General features: G+C 49.6%; 7 protein-coding genes across 7 annotated transcripts; 5 read left to right on the top strand and 2 right to left on the bottom strand.

The window, feature by feature from the left end:
* Positions 1–418: 418 nt before the first annotated feature.
* PENARI_c001G07849 (alpha-arrestin) lies at positions 419–2023 on the bottom strand (the record flags this gene model as incomplete). The annotated part of the gene is made up of 1 exon (XM_022626753.1): positions 419–2023. One exon carries the CDS (start codon positions 2021–2023, stop codon positions 419–421), a length of 1605 nt encoding a protein of 534 aa, XP_022493096.1.
* Positions 2024–5753: 3730 nt separating this feature from the next.
* On the top strand, positions 5754–6692 carry PENARI_c001G06805 (PIG-L family deacetylase; the record flags this gene model as incomplete). Its single annotated transcript, XM_022626666.1, has 1 exon — positions 5754–6692. The coding sequence occupies one exon, from the start codon at positions 5754–5756 to the stop codon at positions 6690–6692; it is 939 nt and encodes a 312-aa protein (XP_022493975.1).
* Positions 6693–7032: 340 nt separating this feature from the next.
* PENARI_c001G00168 (uncharacterized protein) lies at positions 7033–8574 on the bottom strand (the record flags this gene model as incomplete). Its single annotated transcript, XM_022626123.1, has 1 exon — positions 7033–8574. One exon carries the CDS (start codon positions 8572–8574, stop codon positions 7033–7035), a length of 1542 nt encoding a protein of 513 aa, XP_022493708.1.
* A 1174-nt stretch (positions 8575–9748) lies between these two features.
* PENARI_c001G05158 (U4/U6-U5 snRNP complex subunit LSM3) lies at positions 9749–10224 on the top strand (the record flags this gene model as incomplete). Its single annotated transcript, XM_022626527.1, has 4 exons — positions 9749–9871; positions 9941–10033; positions 10099–10135; positions 10190–10224. The coding sequence occupies 4 exons, from the start codon at positions 9749–9751 to the stop codon at positions 10222–10224; spliced, it is 288 nt and encodes a 95-aa protein (XP_022493526.1).
* A 541-nt stretch (positions 10225–10765) lies between these two features.
* On the top strand, positions 10766–12761 carry PENARI_c001G10900 (putative GTP binding protein (GTPBP1); the record flags this gene model as incomplete). Its single annotated transcript, XM_022626985.1, has 3 exons — positions 10766–10810; positions 10868–12383; positions 12436–12761. The coding sequence occupies 3 exons, from the start codon at positions 10766–10768 to the stop codon at positions 12759–12761; spliced, it is 1887 nt and encodes a 628-aa protein (XP_022493404.1).
* An 886-nt stretch (positions 12762–13647) lies between these two features.
* Positions 13648–14778, top strand: PENARI_c001G03956 (uncharacterized protein; the record flags this gene model as incomplete). The annotated part of the gene is made up of 3 exons (XM_022626438.1): positions 13648–13810; positions 13955–14551; positions 14642–14778. 3 exons carry the CDS (start codon positions 13648–13650, stop codon positions 14776–14778), a joined length of 897 nt encoding a protein of 298 aa, XP_022493164.1.
* A 1186-nt stretch (positions 14779–15964) lies between these two features.
* PENARI_c001G11428 (uncharacterized protein) lies at positions 15965–17414 on the top strand (the record flags this gene model as incomplete). The annotated part of the gene is made up of 3 exons (XM_022627028.1): positions 15965–16427; positions 16485–17290; positions 17355–17414. 3 exons carry the CDS (start codon positions 15965–15967, stop codon positions 17412–17414), a joined length of 1329 nt encoding a protein of 442 aa, XP_022493673.1.
* Between the last annotated feature and the right edge of the window lie 232 nt (positions 17415–17646).

Raw genomic sequence — 17646 nt, 5'->3', positions numbered from 1 at the left:
TATGTTTATATTGCTTTTATAGGAAACATGAGAGATCAGGTTGTTGGGATTTGATTTCATTTTATTAGAATTGAGTAGAGAAGTTCGCTCGAATCTCGAGAACATAAAAGAACATGCCTCCGGAAAAGCCCAAAAATAAATGCGTAAAGTTGCATTGAAAAAAAACTATGTAACGAAAGTTGAATGGGTATCATGCGAAGGCAGAAACAAGACCCGAAATGCGTGGAAGCCCGTTGGCCCGTTTCCTTTCCGTTGGTATCATTAGGCCCTCGTTGAGATGGGTCCGAAAAAAAAAAAAGAGAATTATCGTAAATGTAAAGTGTGGAAAGCTGGGTAATTTTTTGGGTTTCGTAAAAATCATGAAGTCGTGATGGAACGATAATCGGAAGACCTGACTTGTTGAAGTCTTTTTTCTTTTTTATTGACGGGGGGAATCAACGGAAGGGGCTCGAGATGGTGTGCGAGAGGGGAGAGGGGAGGCAGCGGGCGATTCTCCAGTGACGAGGTCGTCAACTGTGAATCGCATTCGGCGTGTTGAGCTGCGGGTCGATTGGTTGGATGAATGGGTTGAGTCACTGTCCAGTCGCAATGATTCCATGCGCTCAAGGTCCTCATACTCGGGAAGAGGGAGTGGGGACCCGTGGTAATCCTCGATGAAGCTGTGTGTGTCATCGGGCTTGGTGTAGCCGGGAGGGCTGGCGGGGACATCCTCGTAGACAGGAGGCATCTCCTCGTCCCAGCTGATACCGAGACCACTGCGCTCGGTCACGTGAAGGTTGAACTGCATGCGCAGCACACGGGCAGCGCCAGTGGGGGTGATGAGACGGGTGTTGCGGTTGGGGCAGAACTCCTCGGCGACGATCAGCTCGATGACAAGGTTGTGCTTCACTTCCAGGCCGCCGGGGGCCTCCATATCGCAGACAGGGTTGGTGGTGGGGTTAATGCTGGCTTCGAATTGCATGCCAATCTCGCCACCGGCAGTGTCGAAGTCAGTCTTCCAGCCATTCTTCTCCTCGTTGTGGCCGATGATACGAGTCTCTTGGTGCATGACACCCTTGCCCTCACCGCCGACCTTGTGTAGGTGCTTGGCGCATGCGGTCGAGACAATCTTCTGGTGCTCTTCAATGCGCCACATCATCTTGCGGAGTCGCCAGCGGGTCTGGGTTTCGTCACCCTTGTCGACGACACCACTGAGGGTCATCTCAACGGGAAACTTGCCGATGGGGTGCACGACGGAAGGGAGGACGATACGGCCGGTAAGGTTGGTAGGAGGGAAGATGCGGATGGAGGACTTGTCGTTGCCCGGAAGCAGAGCACGACGCACATTGAGAGGCAGCTTGAGGCTGTATTCCTCTCCGGTGATGCTCTTGGCGTGTGCCATGAGGAAGTATTCAATCTGGCCCAGCGAGCCATTGCAGGTGGCGGGACGGTGTCCGGGGAAGAGGTAGCTGAACGGGAAGTCGTGGTCTCCGCCAGCGAGGTGAAGATCCTCAGTGATAAAGTTCCAGCTGTTGAGCTCCTCCGTCTTGGATGTGCAGTTGGCACAGTGTCCAGACACAGGTTTCTTGGTGATAGTGTTGCAAACAAGGCGGACATCGAATTGGCTGAGGGTCACTCCGGCGGTCATCTTTGGGACTGCAATGCGCAAGCGGCCAGAGAACAATGCGCCGGTTGAGTTCGTAGGAGGACCATAGCAGACCAGTGGCGGCGACTCAATAAGGACATCAAGCTTTGCTGCCGGCGGGGTCTGCTCATGACTGGAGCGCTCCTTGGATCGTCCGGCGCGTCCCAGGCTGCGGCGCTTTTCCTTGCTCGAGTCTCGGTGGGGGTGAATCAGGTGGTCCATGGAGAAGGAGAGACGGCGTTCGGGAGATCGTGCGCGGTCTGAGTGCGGCTTCTTGACATGTGGGATCTCATTGACAGAGGCGGTAGAGGAGGAATTGGAATGGATAGGTGTAGAAGATACCGAGGAGTGTAGACTCCCGGCAGTCCGGATCAAGTTATCGATCAGTCGGCCCGGCATGGTGAAGATGAAGTCTGAGAGAAGTAACCATATACAAAATGAAGAAAGGAAAGGGCGCACCCTCTGCTTTTGAATCGTCTAAATCCGTGGAAAACTAGAAAAATTCAATTTTCTAATTTTTTCCAATGTTTCCACTCAGGTACGCAAAAAAAGAAAAAGAAAAAAATGGAAGACGTGGGGCATTTCATCGTCATAGTGGGGTCTGACAATACCAATACCGAAACCTCACACTTGGATTCCTTAGAACCTCATGTTTGACCCCTCCAAGGTCCTTACACTATACACACATTTCCACTGAAATTTAATTGAGATCATCTTATTTCACAAACACGCAATATAATTCCTCATCCCTAACTCAGGAATTACACCATCCATGGATATCCGATCCAATGCCGAGACAGCCACCATACACGTACAAGACCTTTGATCGCCTGACTATACCCCACATAGTGTCGGCATCATATTGCGATCACAAAAGGAACCATTTAAGCCAGACTAGACCACAACAGGGCACTCGATGGGAGCACATGATATGGTATGGTGAAGGTCCTTTGGCTCGGGTGCCCCGTGCACCCAGTGACTCACGGGCTTTGTGCCGGCGTCCGGGGTGGTTTGCGATGCTAACTCGGCGCCGTAGTGAAGGTTTACCTGGCCCCCGAGGACATTCTGCTTCGTAGCATGTGGTCTGTTCGGGCCTGTGCCGCGGGGTAGCTACGTGGTTTGCTGTTCTTTCACTATACAGCGGTTGACGCCGCCCTTGAAGATTTCGGTCAGATACTACCCCGGCTTTTGATCGTCTTGGACACGGCTTGTTTACCCGATCAGGTGTTGGACGTATTGCCACAGTGAATATACAGTACCTAGTATAGGTATTTGTAGATTATCTAAGAATAGAACGAAACATGTGTTATTAAGACACTCGAAGACATCACCATCACGTGGCGTGATGGCGTGGACAAGATGTCCAGACCGGCGAAAATGACAAACATTACCAATACACCAACGTGACCGAGGATCATCGATGCCACCTTTCCGCATTGGGACAATCAAACGCAGGACCCTTCCGGACTGGTTTTGTTCTTTTTTTTTTCTTTTTTAAACTTTTCTTTTCTCCGGACACACCGCCTTGGCTATATACTTCACAGTGATGTTGTGAGCAATGCATAGGGGGGTACCCCGCACTGCAGGCTTTGCAGTTTGCGGGGCATCTACAGCAATTGCAGCAAATACACTCACCTACTCTGTAAGTATATAGAATATACAGAATAGACAAAGCAGTAAACAATAGAGATGAATATCAAACGTTCTAGCCCTGCCGCTGTCAAGAAATGCACCGTGCCCCAAACAACGAATCACCTCCGCTCCATCCACACTAATTACCTAACAACAACTAAACCCTCCAACAGCTTCACCTATAACATCCCGCACAGGGCCAGGTACACAGCTGCATCTCCAATACGTTTCGTGCAGGCAATAGCTCGAGCAGAAATGCGGGTTTGGGCTCCCGTACCCGGCCCGTGGCCTAGCTGTCTGGTATGATGTGCTCCGATGTTCACAGCATGGAAGGTATTTCCACCCGGAGCTGACTCCTTGCGGTGAGACCCTTGGATCTTTGATCACGCCATGCCTGTAATAGGGCGTGCTTTGGGGCATGTGGTGATGCCATCCGGCTTTCTTCTTGCTGTCCCGGTCAGTGCGTATGATGTGCGTCGGGATTTACGAGGGTCGGCCGATCTTTGCTTGTACACAGATCATGTATCTGATGGTTAACTTTTGCTTTACTTTTATTGTATGTATAGGTGTATTGTAGGATATTGACTCGATCTAGGTATTGAGCTGTAGGGCTATAGATTAGTTCACTTAGTTATAGAGTATGTCCACGCTAGCAATACAGCACAATATATTCCTTCTCCGCGGACCTGCTAGAAGAGGTATACCACTGTCGAAGCTAAGCTTAGATTAATACCAGAAGCCACGATCGAGAATCACTGGCTCTCATGGCTCGGATGGACTAGCCAATTGGCGATGCCGGCTCTCAGGCGAACTTCCTGTTTCGGGGCGATCTCGGCTTACCCCTCCGATCCCTTTCAGCCGGTCTATCCTTCTGATTCTGACTCAATTTTGATGTATGGGGGATTTCCCCGTAAATTGGAATTTCTAGGAAAACGCCATTTTGTCATGGTACACGTATACATGTACTTCCAAGACTTCCAAGTCTCCCAAGGTACTTTATTTTCTCCATGGTGCTCTATCGCCATCACAGCACCTTGGCGGACACATGCTACATTAGGAGTATTCTAGACGACACATCCATTACTCAATTGCGCCATTTTCAAAACCCCCATTACTGCACTAACCCAAAACTAAAACCAAACGAGGCGTAAATCTACACGGAAAACAAGCGGAAAACCGAGTAGTCTCCGCTAAGCAGAAATTTTCTGTCGGCACCCACTCGGAACTTTATACTCGGCCCGTCGCAACGTGATCTGAAAATCACCACTCACGGCCCGTTCGACTGAGTCTCGTCCCTGGTTCTGTTTTTCCCCTGGATCCATTCCTTCCTTTAAGGTGTTAGAGTGGAATTCTGGTGGAATCCTGATGGGAATGTAGAGGGGTGTGCCCGTGTGATAGGACGGGAGCCGTGGTTAAGCGCGTAAGAGGCGCTGTCGGAGGCCGCCGTGAGTCCCTTGGGGCAATTGCTCCTGATGATTGTGGCTTGGCGATGTTGCTTTGGGAACGTCTACCCGGTCTGTTAGCCGGTCTGTCTTGCGGTGTATTGGAGGTTTGGGGTAGATTGATCTGCAGTGTCAGAATTTTTGTTCAAGGTTTTTAGATCAAGATTTTCAGAATTCTCAGGAGGCAAGATACATGCATGTATATTGGGCAGATCTTATAGTCGGGCGTTATAGTCAGGCATGTAATGTGAATATTCGATTTGGCATCTATCAGCCTTACAATATACAGCTAGATTAAGTTCAAGCCTTCAGGCTTTTTGTTGCCCAGTCTTATCAGATCTTGGCCAGTGGAGACCAATGGCGGTACGTGTACAGTATGATAGAGAAAGACTGAAAAAATCCACAGTACCTGACGCTATTGCAATGCATTCAACTCTGATGATCTGGAATTTGGGGGCTCAGCTAACCGCAAACGGATATCTTCCAGAAGCATCAACATTGCCACAAGCTTAAGACGCAACAGTCAACTTGTACTTACAACTATATATCTTGAATGAAATCATAATGTTAACTTGAGTTATCCAAATTGTTGCTGACAACCTGAGAATGTTCGATATGATCACCCCTGACACGTGACCACACTCCGGGGGATCGTCAAAAGAATCACTCGAGCTTCCCCTTTTCCGGACAGCTTAAGCCACCGTGTTCTTTTTTTATTGGTGTGGTTCCTAGCCCCGGCATCACTATCATGGGTTTGAGCTTTTTGCTTCCTTCCCAGAAGTAACTGACCTGTCTCCTGAAGCTCCCAACCAAACAACCAAGTGGGATGCTGGATGCGCATTCCCCACCATGCCCAGAGCTTGAGCTTTACCTACGATAAACTCCGATAACAATTCCTACCACAACTTCATAGCCGGCGAACTGCATTGTCCCAATCCCAGAATTTCCCCGGACTCAACTGCGACCTCGGACAACAATTCCATCACCGCACCGAGGAAAAAAGCACAGCTCTCAGCTAAACAACAAACCAACACCAACACCACCACCCCCCGAAAATGTCCACCTCATTCAACTGGACCGCCCTGGCAGTAGCCATAGCAGCAGTCTTCCTCTTCTGGACCCTCAGCTCTACAACCCCGACATCCCCCTTCACACGCTCCTTCCCGCGTCTCTCCAACAAAAGAATCTGCCTCCTAATCGCCCACCCCGACGACGAAGCAATGTTCTTCGCCCCAACAGTCCTAGCCCTCACCAAACCAGAGCTAGGCAACCACCTCAAAATCCTCTGTCTAAGCACCGGCGACGCAGACGGGCTCGGCGAAACGCGCAAAAAGGAACTCCAGAAATCAGCCCTGGAACTCGGTCTCCGCTCCGAATCCGATGTCTTCATCGTGGACGATTTAGCACGGTTCCCCGATGGCATGGATAAGAATTGGGATGTGGGGGATGTTGCTTCGTTGCTTGCTTCGGCGTTTGCGCCGGATATGGCTGCTAGCCAGAAAGCTAAGGCGAGTGGGAAGAAGAGTGCTGGGAGTGAAAAAGCGCCTACGGCGACTATCGATGTCCTCCTCACTTTCGATCAACATGGCATAAGCAACCACCCCAACCACCGCTCTCTCTACCACGGCGCAGTGAATTTCCTGCGTACGCTCATGAAAGATAAAGCCGGTTTCACGTGTCCCGTGACATTATACACGTTGACGACCACGAGTATCTTCCGCAAATATGTGGGGATTCTCGATGCGCCATTGTCCATGTTTCTGGGCGTGTGGAGTAATCTGCTGGCTAGTATGTCCGGGTCGAAGGCGAAGGATGCGGCTGCATCGGGGGTTGGGCCTGTGCGGTTGTTGTTTGTTAGTTCAATTAGTGATTGGATTGTTGCGCAATCTGCTATGGTGAAGTGTCATCAGAGTCAGATGGTTTGGTTTCGCTGGGGGTGGATTACTATTGGGCGGTATATGACTGTTAATGATCTTAAGCGGGAGAGGGTTTAGGAAAAAGGGGATTTGGGTTCTCATTTTGGCCCTTTTTCCTTTTTTTTTGTTTGTTTGTGTATTATTAGGGTTTAGTGACAGGTGGTTGGCGTTGATGTTTCACGCTTCATGTGTATATGGTATTATAAGCCTATGTGGCTTCTTGTATATTTGTTTCGATTTTCTACTTTGCTCTATATACGGACGGGCTAAGAGGCGGCGTATATTCTTTCATCACTACGTACAAATAATGAGTAAAGTACATAGAACGCTCATGGAATTGTAGAATTGTGACAATGGATATCTTCAACACATAGCATAACATGAAAAAAACAAAACGCATCTATTATGAAAACAGCCCCTACTGAAGCCAATGATTGCTATCCCGCCAAAAGGCAGTCCTTTGGAGATTCATTCCGAGCCCGTGCGCTTGAAGACGAGCATAAAACCCACCTGTAGGGTTATTCCCTTTAGACACCGGGTGATCCGGGTGGATTTCGACCCGAACAGCCATCTTTCTCAGCTTAGCTTTCAGCTCCTGGCTCAACGGCACCTGGAAAGAATACAGACGATCAATCGGCGACACAGACGGATCCAGCTGAGGCCACTGTTCAAGCAGATTGTCCCACATGGTGTTATCATCGAGAATCTTTTCTTCAGCCGGGGTGAAGAGCTCCGCACGATCTGGTAGGCGGCGTGCATGGATGAGGCCATGCATGTCCATGTTTCGGCCTTTGGTGCGGGTCTCAGCTTCGAAATAAAAGATGCTGGTCTCGCCATATTTGCATTTTGCATTCTCCGGGAGAAAGTCTCTCCATTCTTCTTGGAATTTGGGACGTTCCTTTCGTTCCCAAATATCGATTGAGAAGTCGTCCCATTTTTCCGCGATTGATATTGTGTTCACCATACGTTTGAGCTGGTCGATTTGCTGGTAGACCTCGAGTCTGAGAATATCGTAGACGTGAATTGCTTCGGCAAGAAGAGGGGACTGGAATAACGATGGATCGGGCTGGGTATCGCAATACTCCTTTCCTGCCTTTTGTCTCATGTCATCCAGGATTGGCTGTAGGCATTGCAGGACCATGTCTCTGGCCTCTTTTCGTTTTGCGCGGGTCTTGCTGAAGACATCATATGCCTGCCGGAGTTGGAATTGGCACTTCTCAAAATTGCCCAGGATTTGGCTCGTTGAGGTCAACATTCGGTATGCCTTAACAGTCGGTGGGACGTTGTAGGGCTCTGCTGTCATTGTTTCGAACACTTGGTACACCATCTCTTTGGGCACCCTTCCCCACAGCTCCACCTCTGCCTGTTTCCCCTTGTGGGTCTTGGAAAGGATAAATGTTCTCTCTAGCAATTCGTACCAGACTTCATGGGATATGGGAATGTCGTACGATGACGATAAGAAGTCAATTGTCCGTATTGCAGCGTGAATGTCGGAAGTCGTTCCAAAGGCATGGGCCACAGCGAAAAGAAGACGGTCTGTTGGGTATAATCCGGACCAAGTATCGTATTGAGCGACCGGTGGTAACTTTGAATTATCCTTCTCAAGCATGATGGCCTCGACATCCACGTTCCACACAGTTTGAAGGACGTTACAGACGGCATCTCTGTCGCCAACTCGGGCCGCGGCGATGATGATGTTGATGTAGGTCTGCTCGTCGCCATTGAGCCCCATCTGAGTCATGTCACTGAATATGTTCATGATAACTTTTCTAACACTATGCTCTGCCGTGCCATATCCACGCCAGGCAGCATTCGGCTGGTTCATGCGCCTCTTCCTGTAGCTGTCGGGAGTCGTCTGAAGATTGTATGCCTCCTTTCCCAGATAGCAGTGGTCCCAGATTGTTGCGCCCATGTAATGATTGAAGCACGCCGTATCTGGGATGACTTGGTGGTCGTACATCGCGTCCCATATTTCATCAGCCAGGGGAGCATTTCCCATGACTCGTGCGCAGTCCAGCAGGTGTGTGTATTCCGCTAGTTGAGGTGGATACCCACCCGCAACTCTATAATGTATGATCTTGATCAAGTCTTTCACAAAATCATCGAAGATCCCTTCGATAGATTTCAGTCCTTGCTTCAGCACCCCCCACCAGTGTAGTGGATGGTGAAGATCCCGGTACGGTTTCACGAAGTGGTCGGGAGAGAGTAATTGTAAGGTTGCGAGGAACGTGGTCTGCGGCATCGACCCAACCAGCCTCACCGACCGTGGGTCAGTCATCGCCTTGAGTATTTGGTTCGGTTGCCGATTTTCGATGATTTGGTGGAAGTTGGCTGTATATTCTGATTCTTCCGTTGCAGAGTTCCATATTGGTAGAGTTATTGGGGGCTCTTCTTCCGGGCGTGGTACGGCGAGTTCGCTGCTCCAAAGCTGAGATGTTGTAGTCAATTCTCTGATCAGGTTGTGTTTGTCCCCTTGCTTTCGCCGTGAATGAATAATTGATGGTCTGGTTCTTGGGGCTGTTGCGACACAGGATAATCGCCTGGTTTGACCGATTGGACTGTGTGCGAGAAATTGTCTGAGTTTGATCCCCCCGTCTCCAGTTCTAGGCCGAGACGAGACGCCCCAGTGAGAAGAGAACCTCTCACCAGAAAGGAAAATTCTCCGCATCTGTACGACAATCCCAATGAAGGGCCCGAGTCTGATGGCAGTCTTCAAGATGTAATAAAGAGAGAAATTAGGAGTGGCCAGATGAGGGGAAGGCGCTACGACCCCGGATCTTTGGGGGGGCCGTGGTACTTTCTGCAGGTCGTGCTTCAGCCTAATCAAACCCCTGTCCATTTGTTAGAGAGCATATTCAAACCCTAGTCTGACTACTCTTTACATCAATTTAAGACTGTACAGTGCCCGAATGGCTGATCTACACAACCTTCCATACATTCATACCAAACTGACAGTTCAGTGGATCCGTGCGGGTACATCCCGAAAACCCGGGGTAAATGCTGACTAACTCAGTGACTCAGCATCTGGCTTGGCACTATTCACGCTAAACCCGATCAGGTATCAGCCAAAGCTCGTCGATTCTGCGTGTGTGTGGACCTGCTCCTACCCCAATTCCATATCCCTTCAATTCGTCATGGCCGACACCGAAGATGCTGGCGCATCCGTTCCGGAGCCCTTGGATCTTGTTCGCCTTTCCCTTGATGAGGTCGTTTTTGTGAAGCTGCGCGGTGACCGTGAACTCAAGGGCCGCCTCCACGTAAGCTCTCCCCCCCCCCCAAAAAAACGGTCTCCTCGGGATGACGCTAACCATGATGTGTGTGTCTAGGCCTACGACAGCCACTGCAACTTGGTCCTCGGAGATGTGGAAGAGACAATCTACGTGGTGGAAGAGGACGATAACGAGGAGGAGACTGTGCGGGTAGGGACATGTAGTTCCAGGCATTCATCCAGAGATGACGGGCTAATCTGGTATTCCCGACACAGACTATTAAGAAGCAAGAAGAGATGTTGTTCGTGCGAGGTGAGTTGGAATACTGGACTGGTGAGTGTGAATCGGTTGCTGATCCCTGTCTAGGAGACTCCGTCGTCTTGATCTCCCCCCAGGCATGAGCGACTCTTGAATTGATAGAACGGGCGTCTGGCGACTGGGCATGCTAGGAGGAAGAACCTGAGATACCACAAAAGGCTTAGATAACGATACCATGGAAATTGGTTTATGATCATCGACTCCCCGGCGTAGACGAGAGATGTACAGGCTGTGCTCTGTAGCCTTGAGCCTGGGCCACGAGATTGAGTCTTAAACAGCCCGTAATTTTAGTAAAGGTATTCCATATGATTCACTGTTCTTCCTAGACCTATCAGAGCTATAGTCTGTGGCGCAGTGCGGCTCTTGGGGATGACTCAAATCAGTGACTCGACTTATCGATAAAGCTCTCCCAGTTCCCATGTCTGGACTCTTACTTTTTTAACATTCTCAATCTCTCTACACCTACATCTTCTGTTCACAGAAGATAATAATGATTACTCGAATACAAGCTTCAACCCAACATTAACTAACTGAGATTGAGTCCACCGACCAATAACGTCACCACCCCGAAGGAGCGGAACATAGTCAACACATTTACCCTTATCAACACCCCACCTGCCTACGATGGCGCCCAAATTAAACCACGAGGAGCGAAGGCGAGGCGAGGTCGTATGTATACAATCAGTCTAACGCATTTACCCCTATCTGACTTGGCCATCCCTCCAGGCGCTCAGTGAATTCGCCGAGTATGCCGAAAAGCAACAGGCTCACCGCTCTGTCGTGCCACCCAGCGATAGCGGATATTCCACAGCGAGCGTGTCGCACGATCTCGAAGACCACGCGGAACTCGACATTCTCGACCAGCTCGAGCTGTCCGATGCCCCCCGCACAGCGAAACTAAAGGAGCTACTCCTGGGAACAGGCGATGCTATCGAAGACAACCTGCAGGTGCTAGCTGGCACAATACAATCCCGAATCGATGAAGGCCATGGAGAGACCATCTTCGACCTCGGCCTGGAGGATGGAGGTGACTCTATGGGCTTCGACCTAGCCCAATGGCAGACGGCGCTGCAGCGCCTGCGCGAGGCGGCCGAGACTATCCCCGCTCACTGTCGGGTATTACTTACCCACAATGTCGGCGGCCCGGAGGAGTCGCCCGTGAATACTTCCCGAATACAAGGTGCCTGGGGTAAGGTTCTAGTGCGCCACCATCCCGATACCATTGAGGAGATGGCGGAGCTCCGGGTCGCCGTGGTGGGGAATGTAGATGCGGGGAAGAGTACGATGCTAGGAGTCCTGGTGAAGGGTGGCCTTGATGATGGCCGCGGTCGTGCGCGAGTGAATCTTTTCCGTCATAAGCATGAAATTGAGAGTGGCCGGACCAGCTCTGTGGGCATGGAGATCATGGGCTTCGACAGCCATGGAGACATTGTCAGTAACTCGCAAGGCCGAAAGCTCTCTTGGGAGGATATCGGGAAGCGATCTGCCAAAGTCATCTCCTTCTCTGACCTGGCAGGCCACGAACGGTACCTTCGAACGACCGTCTTCGGCATGCTGAGCAGCAGCCCCAACTACTGTCTGCTCATGGTCGCAGCCAATAATGGTCTGATCGGAATGAGCAAAGAGCATCTGGGTATCGCATTGGCTTTGAATGTACCTGTCATGGTTATTGTCACCAAAATCGATATTTGCCCGCCCCATATTCTGCAGGAGACCTTGTCCCAGCTGGAAAAAATTCTCAAATCCCCTGGCGCGCACAAAATCCCCATTTTCGTGAAGAACATGGAGGAGAGCATCAACACGGCCACTCAATTCGTCAGCCAGCGCATTTGTCCCATCTTCCAGGTTTCCAATGTCACGGGAGAGAACCTTGACCTAGTCCGAACTTTCCTGAATATCCTGCCTCACCGCGGTCAGTATGACTCTGAGGGGGCCTTCGAGTTCGTCATCAACGACATCTTCTCTGTGCCCTACGCTGGTACAGTAGTCTCGGGCGTTGTCAAGTCTGGTGTCATCCATGTCGGCGATACCGTCATTGTGGGACCTGACTCTCTTGGCCAGTTCACCACTACCACTATCAAGTCCATTGAGCGCAAGCGTATCCAGGTGAATGCTTGTTTCGCCGGTCAGTCCGGATCTTTCGCCCTGAAGCGTGTCCGCCGAAAGGAAGTGCGCAAGGGCATGGTGGTGCTGAAGAAGCTGGAGAATCCTCCGAAGGTCTACCGCGAATTCGTTGCAGAGGGTAAGTTGCATGGAAAGCGCATTGAAGAGGATGTGTACTAACAAGTGTTCAGTTCTGATTCTTTCCCACGCAACCACTATCAAACCAAAGTACCAGGCCATGCTGCACGTCGGAGCAGTCAGCCAAACCTGTTCGGTCATCGACATTGACCGCCCTTTCATTCGGACAGGCGACCGTGCCAGGGTTGCCTTCCGATTCATCCAACGGCCGGAATTCTTAGTCCCCGGAGATCGTGTCCTCTTCCGCGAGGGTAAGACGAAGGGTCTAGGAATCGTTAAGAGCATTGGATATGACCCAGCGCATCCATTAAATCCCAATGCTGTCAAGAAGGAGGGAGCTACCACTCCTACCCCCCAGACTCCCACGATACCCTCATGATTTACATTTGCTTAGGGAGCTCTTTGTTTTATTCTGCTTTGCTTTATCATTCGTTATTTTTATTCCGTATCTTGCATTAGACGGGACGGGATGTCTTGCCTTCTATTGTTTATTGTTTCATAGGTTTTGATACAAGGATGTATCTAAGTGTCTTTAGCAAGTTTTTATGACCTATTGTACGACGTATTCCAATATCCCAAGGCGTGTTCCATTTAATGACTATTCGCCGATGCTTTACTAAATCATTCTTTCAATACTTCACCAATCCTCCAATATGCATCGCTCCCTGGCGTCCTCTCCATACGCGCTCTCCAACTATGTACGCCACTAGATACGCCAAGCATGACGAGATAATATCTCTTTAAGTCTTCATAGCCAAAATAGAACAGATATAGCCATCGTAGGTGGATGACTACTATATCTGTTTGGCACACCCAATCAGAAGTCTCAATGGTCTATAGATGATAGGCAGTCCATGACGTCACCCCATGACATAGGCCCAGACGATCACTTCCAGCGACTTCATTTCGCCAGTCCAACCTCATTCGCAATTGTGGTGGAATTAATGCCTAAGCAGGTGTTCATGTGTAAGCCACCGCCCACTGACGTAGCCCCCACGGGGGTCTAAGTCATCCTGTTCTTAAAGCTTGCCTGCCCAGTTGACTTTACACGTTACACTCTACACTTTACACTCAATCCATTCAACTTTCATCAATCGCTCCATTAATACGTGAATCTCTCTGCCTAGGGCTTTAACCCTCCTCTTCCATTATACCTACTTCAGCTCCGTATCAACTTCCATTATCACGCCTCACGTCTATTCCGTGCACACTCCACACCACATCACTTACCCATCGATATCTGAATTAAACCAAGACAATTTATCATGGATACCGTCAACAAATACGTCAACGCTGCTTCGACCGCCATCTGGGGTGAGAGCGGCTCCTCAAGCACCCAGCAAAATCTCCAACATGGCGAGGAACCCATCTCTGGTGTCCAGGGCAAAGGAGCTGCCACAGACCCCTATGACGCCGGTAACCGCGAGGGTAAGTAATATAAACCTCCGCCTTACCTACCCAGAACCAGCTCAGGAATCCCACGGGAGGAAACTATATTCGCATCCCCACTCTCTAGTCTATACAACGCCACACCTCGATCTATACAACGGCCATTGAACTAACGAAAACCAGAACAACCTGGCGCAGTAAATGCCGACGGCAACACAGCCCCCCAAGAACCAAATCTAGGCGGCAAACAACAGACGTTCGAAGAAGCAGCCCTAACATCAGTCCCAACCCCCGCCAAATCCACCCTCGACAATAACAACACAACCGGTGTCATCGACCCAAATGCCAGCATTGCCGAACCAATTACCGGCAACAACACGAACACAACTTCGAGCACAGGCACAGGCGTCATCGACCCTAACGCCAGTATCGCCAAGCCAATTACTGGTAACAACACATCCACCGCTGCCACCAGCGCCGAAGCTACACAACCCCTCCCAGGCCTAGGAGCAGGCAGTTCCTCTGAGCCCAGCAACAGAACCGACAATACCACACCTACCAAGGAACAGCGCAGTACCCCTGAAACTCAGCAGGGTGATAGCAGTAACAGTACCGGCAATGCTGCTGCCTCGGAATCTGCGCCCAAGGGTAACTCCCACTCTCACGCGAGCGAGGAAGCTCTCAAGGGCCCGCAGGGTCCGGCACCTAAGTCCGCTGAGGAGTTCATGAAAGAAAAGAGGAAGGGGTCCGTAGTTAAGGAGATGGACAATGCGAAGAAGAGTATGTATCCTCTTCTATATTCCCCGCCCACACCCTACCTAGCAGGATTTAACCTATATTGAATATTTACTAATGCTGAGGCCTGAATAGGAACTTCAAGTGACTCCAAGCATAGCAACAAGTCCGAACCTTCTTCCCAGGATAGCGGGAAGAGTAACGGGAAGAACGGTGCCATGTCGAAGATGAAGGAGGAGATTAAGAAGCATCTCCACCATTCAAGCAAATAGGTGTATCGCTGTTGTTTTTGGTATTATCGAAAAGCAGTTGTGCCTTTGTTCTTGATTTTGGGGGGATACATATGTTCACCCTAGGTAGGATAATTTTCTTTGGGAATTTTAGTTGGACTTTTTAGGCTGTTGATATCACTTGCGGGTTTGTCGCTTTGGTTTGTTTTATCATTATCCAATCACGTTTTCTTCTGTACTCGTCTACTTCGTATATATAATTTGGATATTGCTAATGGGGGAACCGGGCTTTTGGTATCCATACAATGCGGTAGTCTCAAGCACCTTCAGCTGAATAGTCGGAGTAAATGGTGGCTATATTGCAAGTATATGTGGTTCTTCTGGTAGTTCAATGGCAGATCTTACGATCAGCTAGAAATGGTCCAGCATTTCACTCTAGGAGTCAAATATAGAGGTCGGTTAAGGCTGATGGTCTTTGCACTCTTAACCGAGAGCAATTGTTCGGATATGAGTGTAATTAAGGTAATGTGGTTCATTCGGTACTGGAACCTTGGAAAAGCTTGCTCCTTGCACGGCCTATACTGAGTGGGCTCCGTATATAACCGTAGCCTACCGAGCGCGAACGTCTTCGGCCATAATAAGTTTCACCGACCGGTGATCAGCCGAATGTAAATAAGGTCCGCATTTATGCCGGATCAACAACTTCATCTGCAGCTTTTTGGAAAAGTATTACTATATCGTAATAATTCCTTAAATGCGCTGTGATCGCCCCGTGCCTACCCGCTTGCTCCATCGGACTACATCATTCCCCCAAAGACAGATACCTAGATTTTTGGTATACCACGGAGGATATCATAGCTGGTTGTGTGTACCTGCAGTGGCCACTATGTGGACATGGAAACGAAAGTCAGTTCTTACGGTACCTGGACAGCCAGGTAAACGTTTAGCATGGGAGGTTATTTCCCCGATTTCCCCGAAAAATGAGGTTTGTTCGAATTGAACCCACTCTTCCCAAATCGTCATAGGAGACTTCTGTAACAAAATTCTGCTTTCTTCGGTCAATTTCGGAGGCTTTGTCCGTCATCAAGTGGATATATAGCAGCCTGGACACTTTTCTCTTGTTGCCCAACGAGCAAATCGCGCACAAACCATTACTCATCTTCTCTTCGTCTTCAATCCCCCCGACTACAAGCAATTGGGACACTCTCTCCAGCGTGGTTGTTACATCATGGGCACCCAACCCTCGGATATCCCCAATGGCAAGATCACCGACAATTCAACCGATCCTGGTGGTGATATAATGGGCGAAATGAGCGACAGAGAGCGGAATCTCTACGATGAAGGAATGAAAAAGTTCTCGCGTCTGGGCTGGAAGCGATTGACAGTGGTCCTGATTGTGGAAGCCATTGCACTAGGCACACTGTCTATTCCCTCCTCCTTCGCCACACTAGGGATGGTTGCTGGCATCATATGCACCGTTGGAATTGGCCTTGTTGCCATTTATACAAGCTACGTGATCGGTCAGGTCAAACTTGCATATCCGGAGATTACCAACTACGCTGACGCCGGCCGTCTGATGGGAGGCCGGGTTGGTTATGAAATAGTGAGCGTGATGCTCGGTCTCCAACTCACCTTTCTTACGGCTTCGCATTGCTTGACTGGCACAATTGCCCTGCAAGTGGTCACCCAGAGTACGATTTGCGCTGTCGTGTTTGGGGTGGTATGCGCTGTTATTTTACTCGCATTAGCTGTCCCACCTAGCTTCACCGAGATGGCGATATTAGGCTATATCGACTTTGGCTCCATCATTATAGCGATCGGAATCACTATTATCGCTGCCGGTATCGAGAACAACAACGCCGCCACCGCCGTACAAAGCGCGGCTTGGTCAGCGTGGCCACCAGAGGGTACGAGTTTCACAGACGCATTTATCGCCGTTTCGAATATCATCTTCGCCTACAGCTTTGCAATTTGCCAATTCTCGTTTATGGACGAGATGCACACTCCGAAGGACTATGTCAAATCGATCTGGGCTTTGGGTATCACGGAGATCTTGATTTATACCGTGAGCAGTGCGTTGATTTACTCCTTCATCGGTGCGGAAGTCAAAGGTCCTGCTATGCTTTCTATCAATGAAACCGTAAGCCGGATTGCATTTGGAGTGGCACTGCCTGTCATCTTCATCAGCGGCTCTATCAATACCGTTGTTGCTGGGCGGTTGTTACATGGTAGAATCTTTAAGAACTCTACTATACGCTTCATTAACAGCGCCGCCGGGTGGGCAACCTGGTTAGGAATCATCACAGTAATCACGATTATTGCTTTTGTGATTGCTGAGGTAATTCCCTTCTTCGAAGATCTACTTTCCTTGATCTCCGCCCTTTTTATTTCTGGCTTCACATTCTACATCCCAGCATTGATGTGGCTTATCTTGATCCGGAAGGGGAGCTGGACTTCACCCCGTAACTTGGCACTGGGAGCTCTCAACCTAGCAGTCCTGGTGATAGGCTTGGTAATCTTGGCGGGTGGAACGTATGCCAGTATTCAAGATATTGTATGTTGCTATTGATACCTCCTTGGTCCGAGTTTTGTCTTCCATGCTGACGTTTTCTTACTAGCTTGACAATTATAAAAAGGGGACAGTCGGAAGCGCCTTTTCCTGTGGAAAACAATATTAAGTGGCTGAATATACTGCAATGCTGTCAGAAACGGCCAGTGATACCATTTTACTGTTTCCGGTGATTTTACTTCTTACTGTCAATTTGGTGTGGTTCTTTTACATATCTTGCTGGATGGCCTGGACTATGCCATGTACGAATCTGTACTCAGGAAATTAAACCACTTTTCGTCGTGTACCCTAACGCATTCTCAAATATCTATGGATGTCCTCATCTAGTTGTCCGCCAATGA

The sequence above is a fragment of the Penicillium arizonense genome, assembly GCF_001773325.1.
Source record: "Penicillium arizonense strain CBS 141311 chromosome Unknown PENARI_contig001, whole genome shotgun sequence".
In the NCBI taxonomy this organism is placed as follows: domain Eukaryota; kingdom Fungi; phylum Ascomycota; class Eurotiomycetes; order Eurotiales; family Aspergillaceae; genus Penicillium; species Penicillium arizonense.
This window is presented reverse-complemented; position numbering and strand designations above follow the sequence as displayed.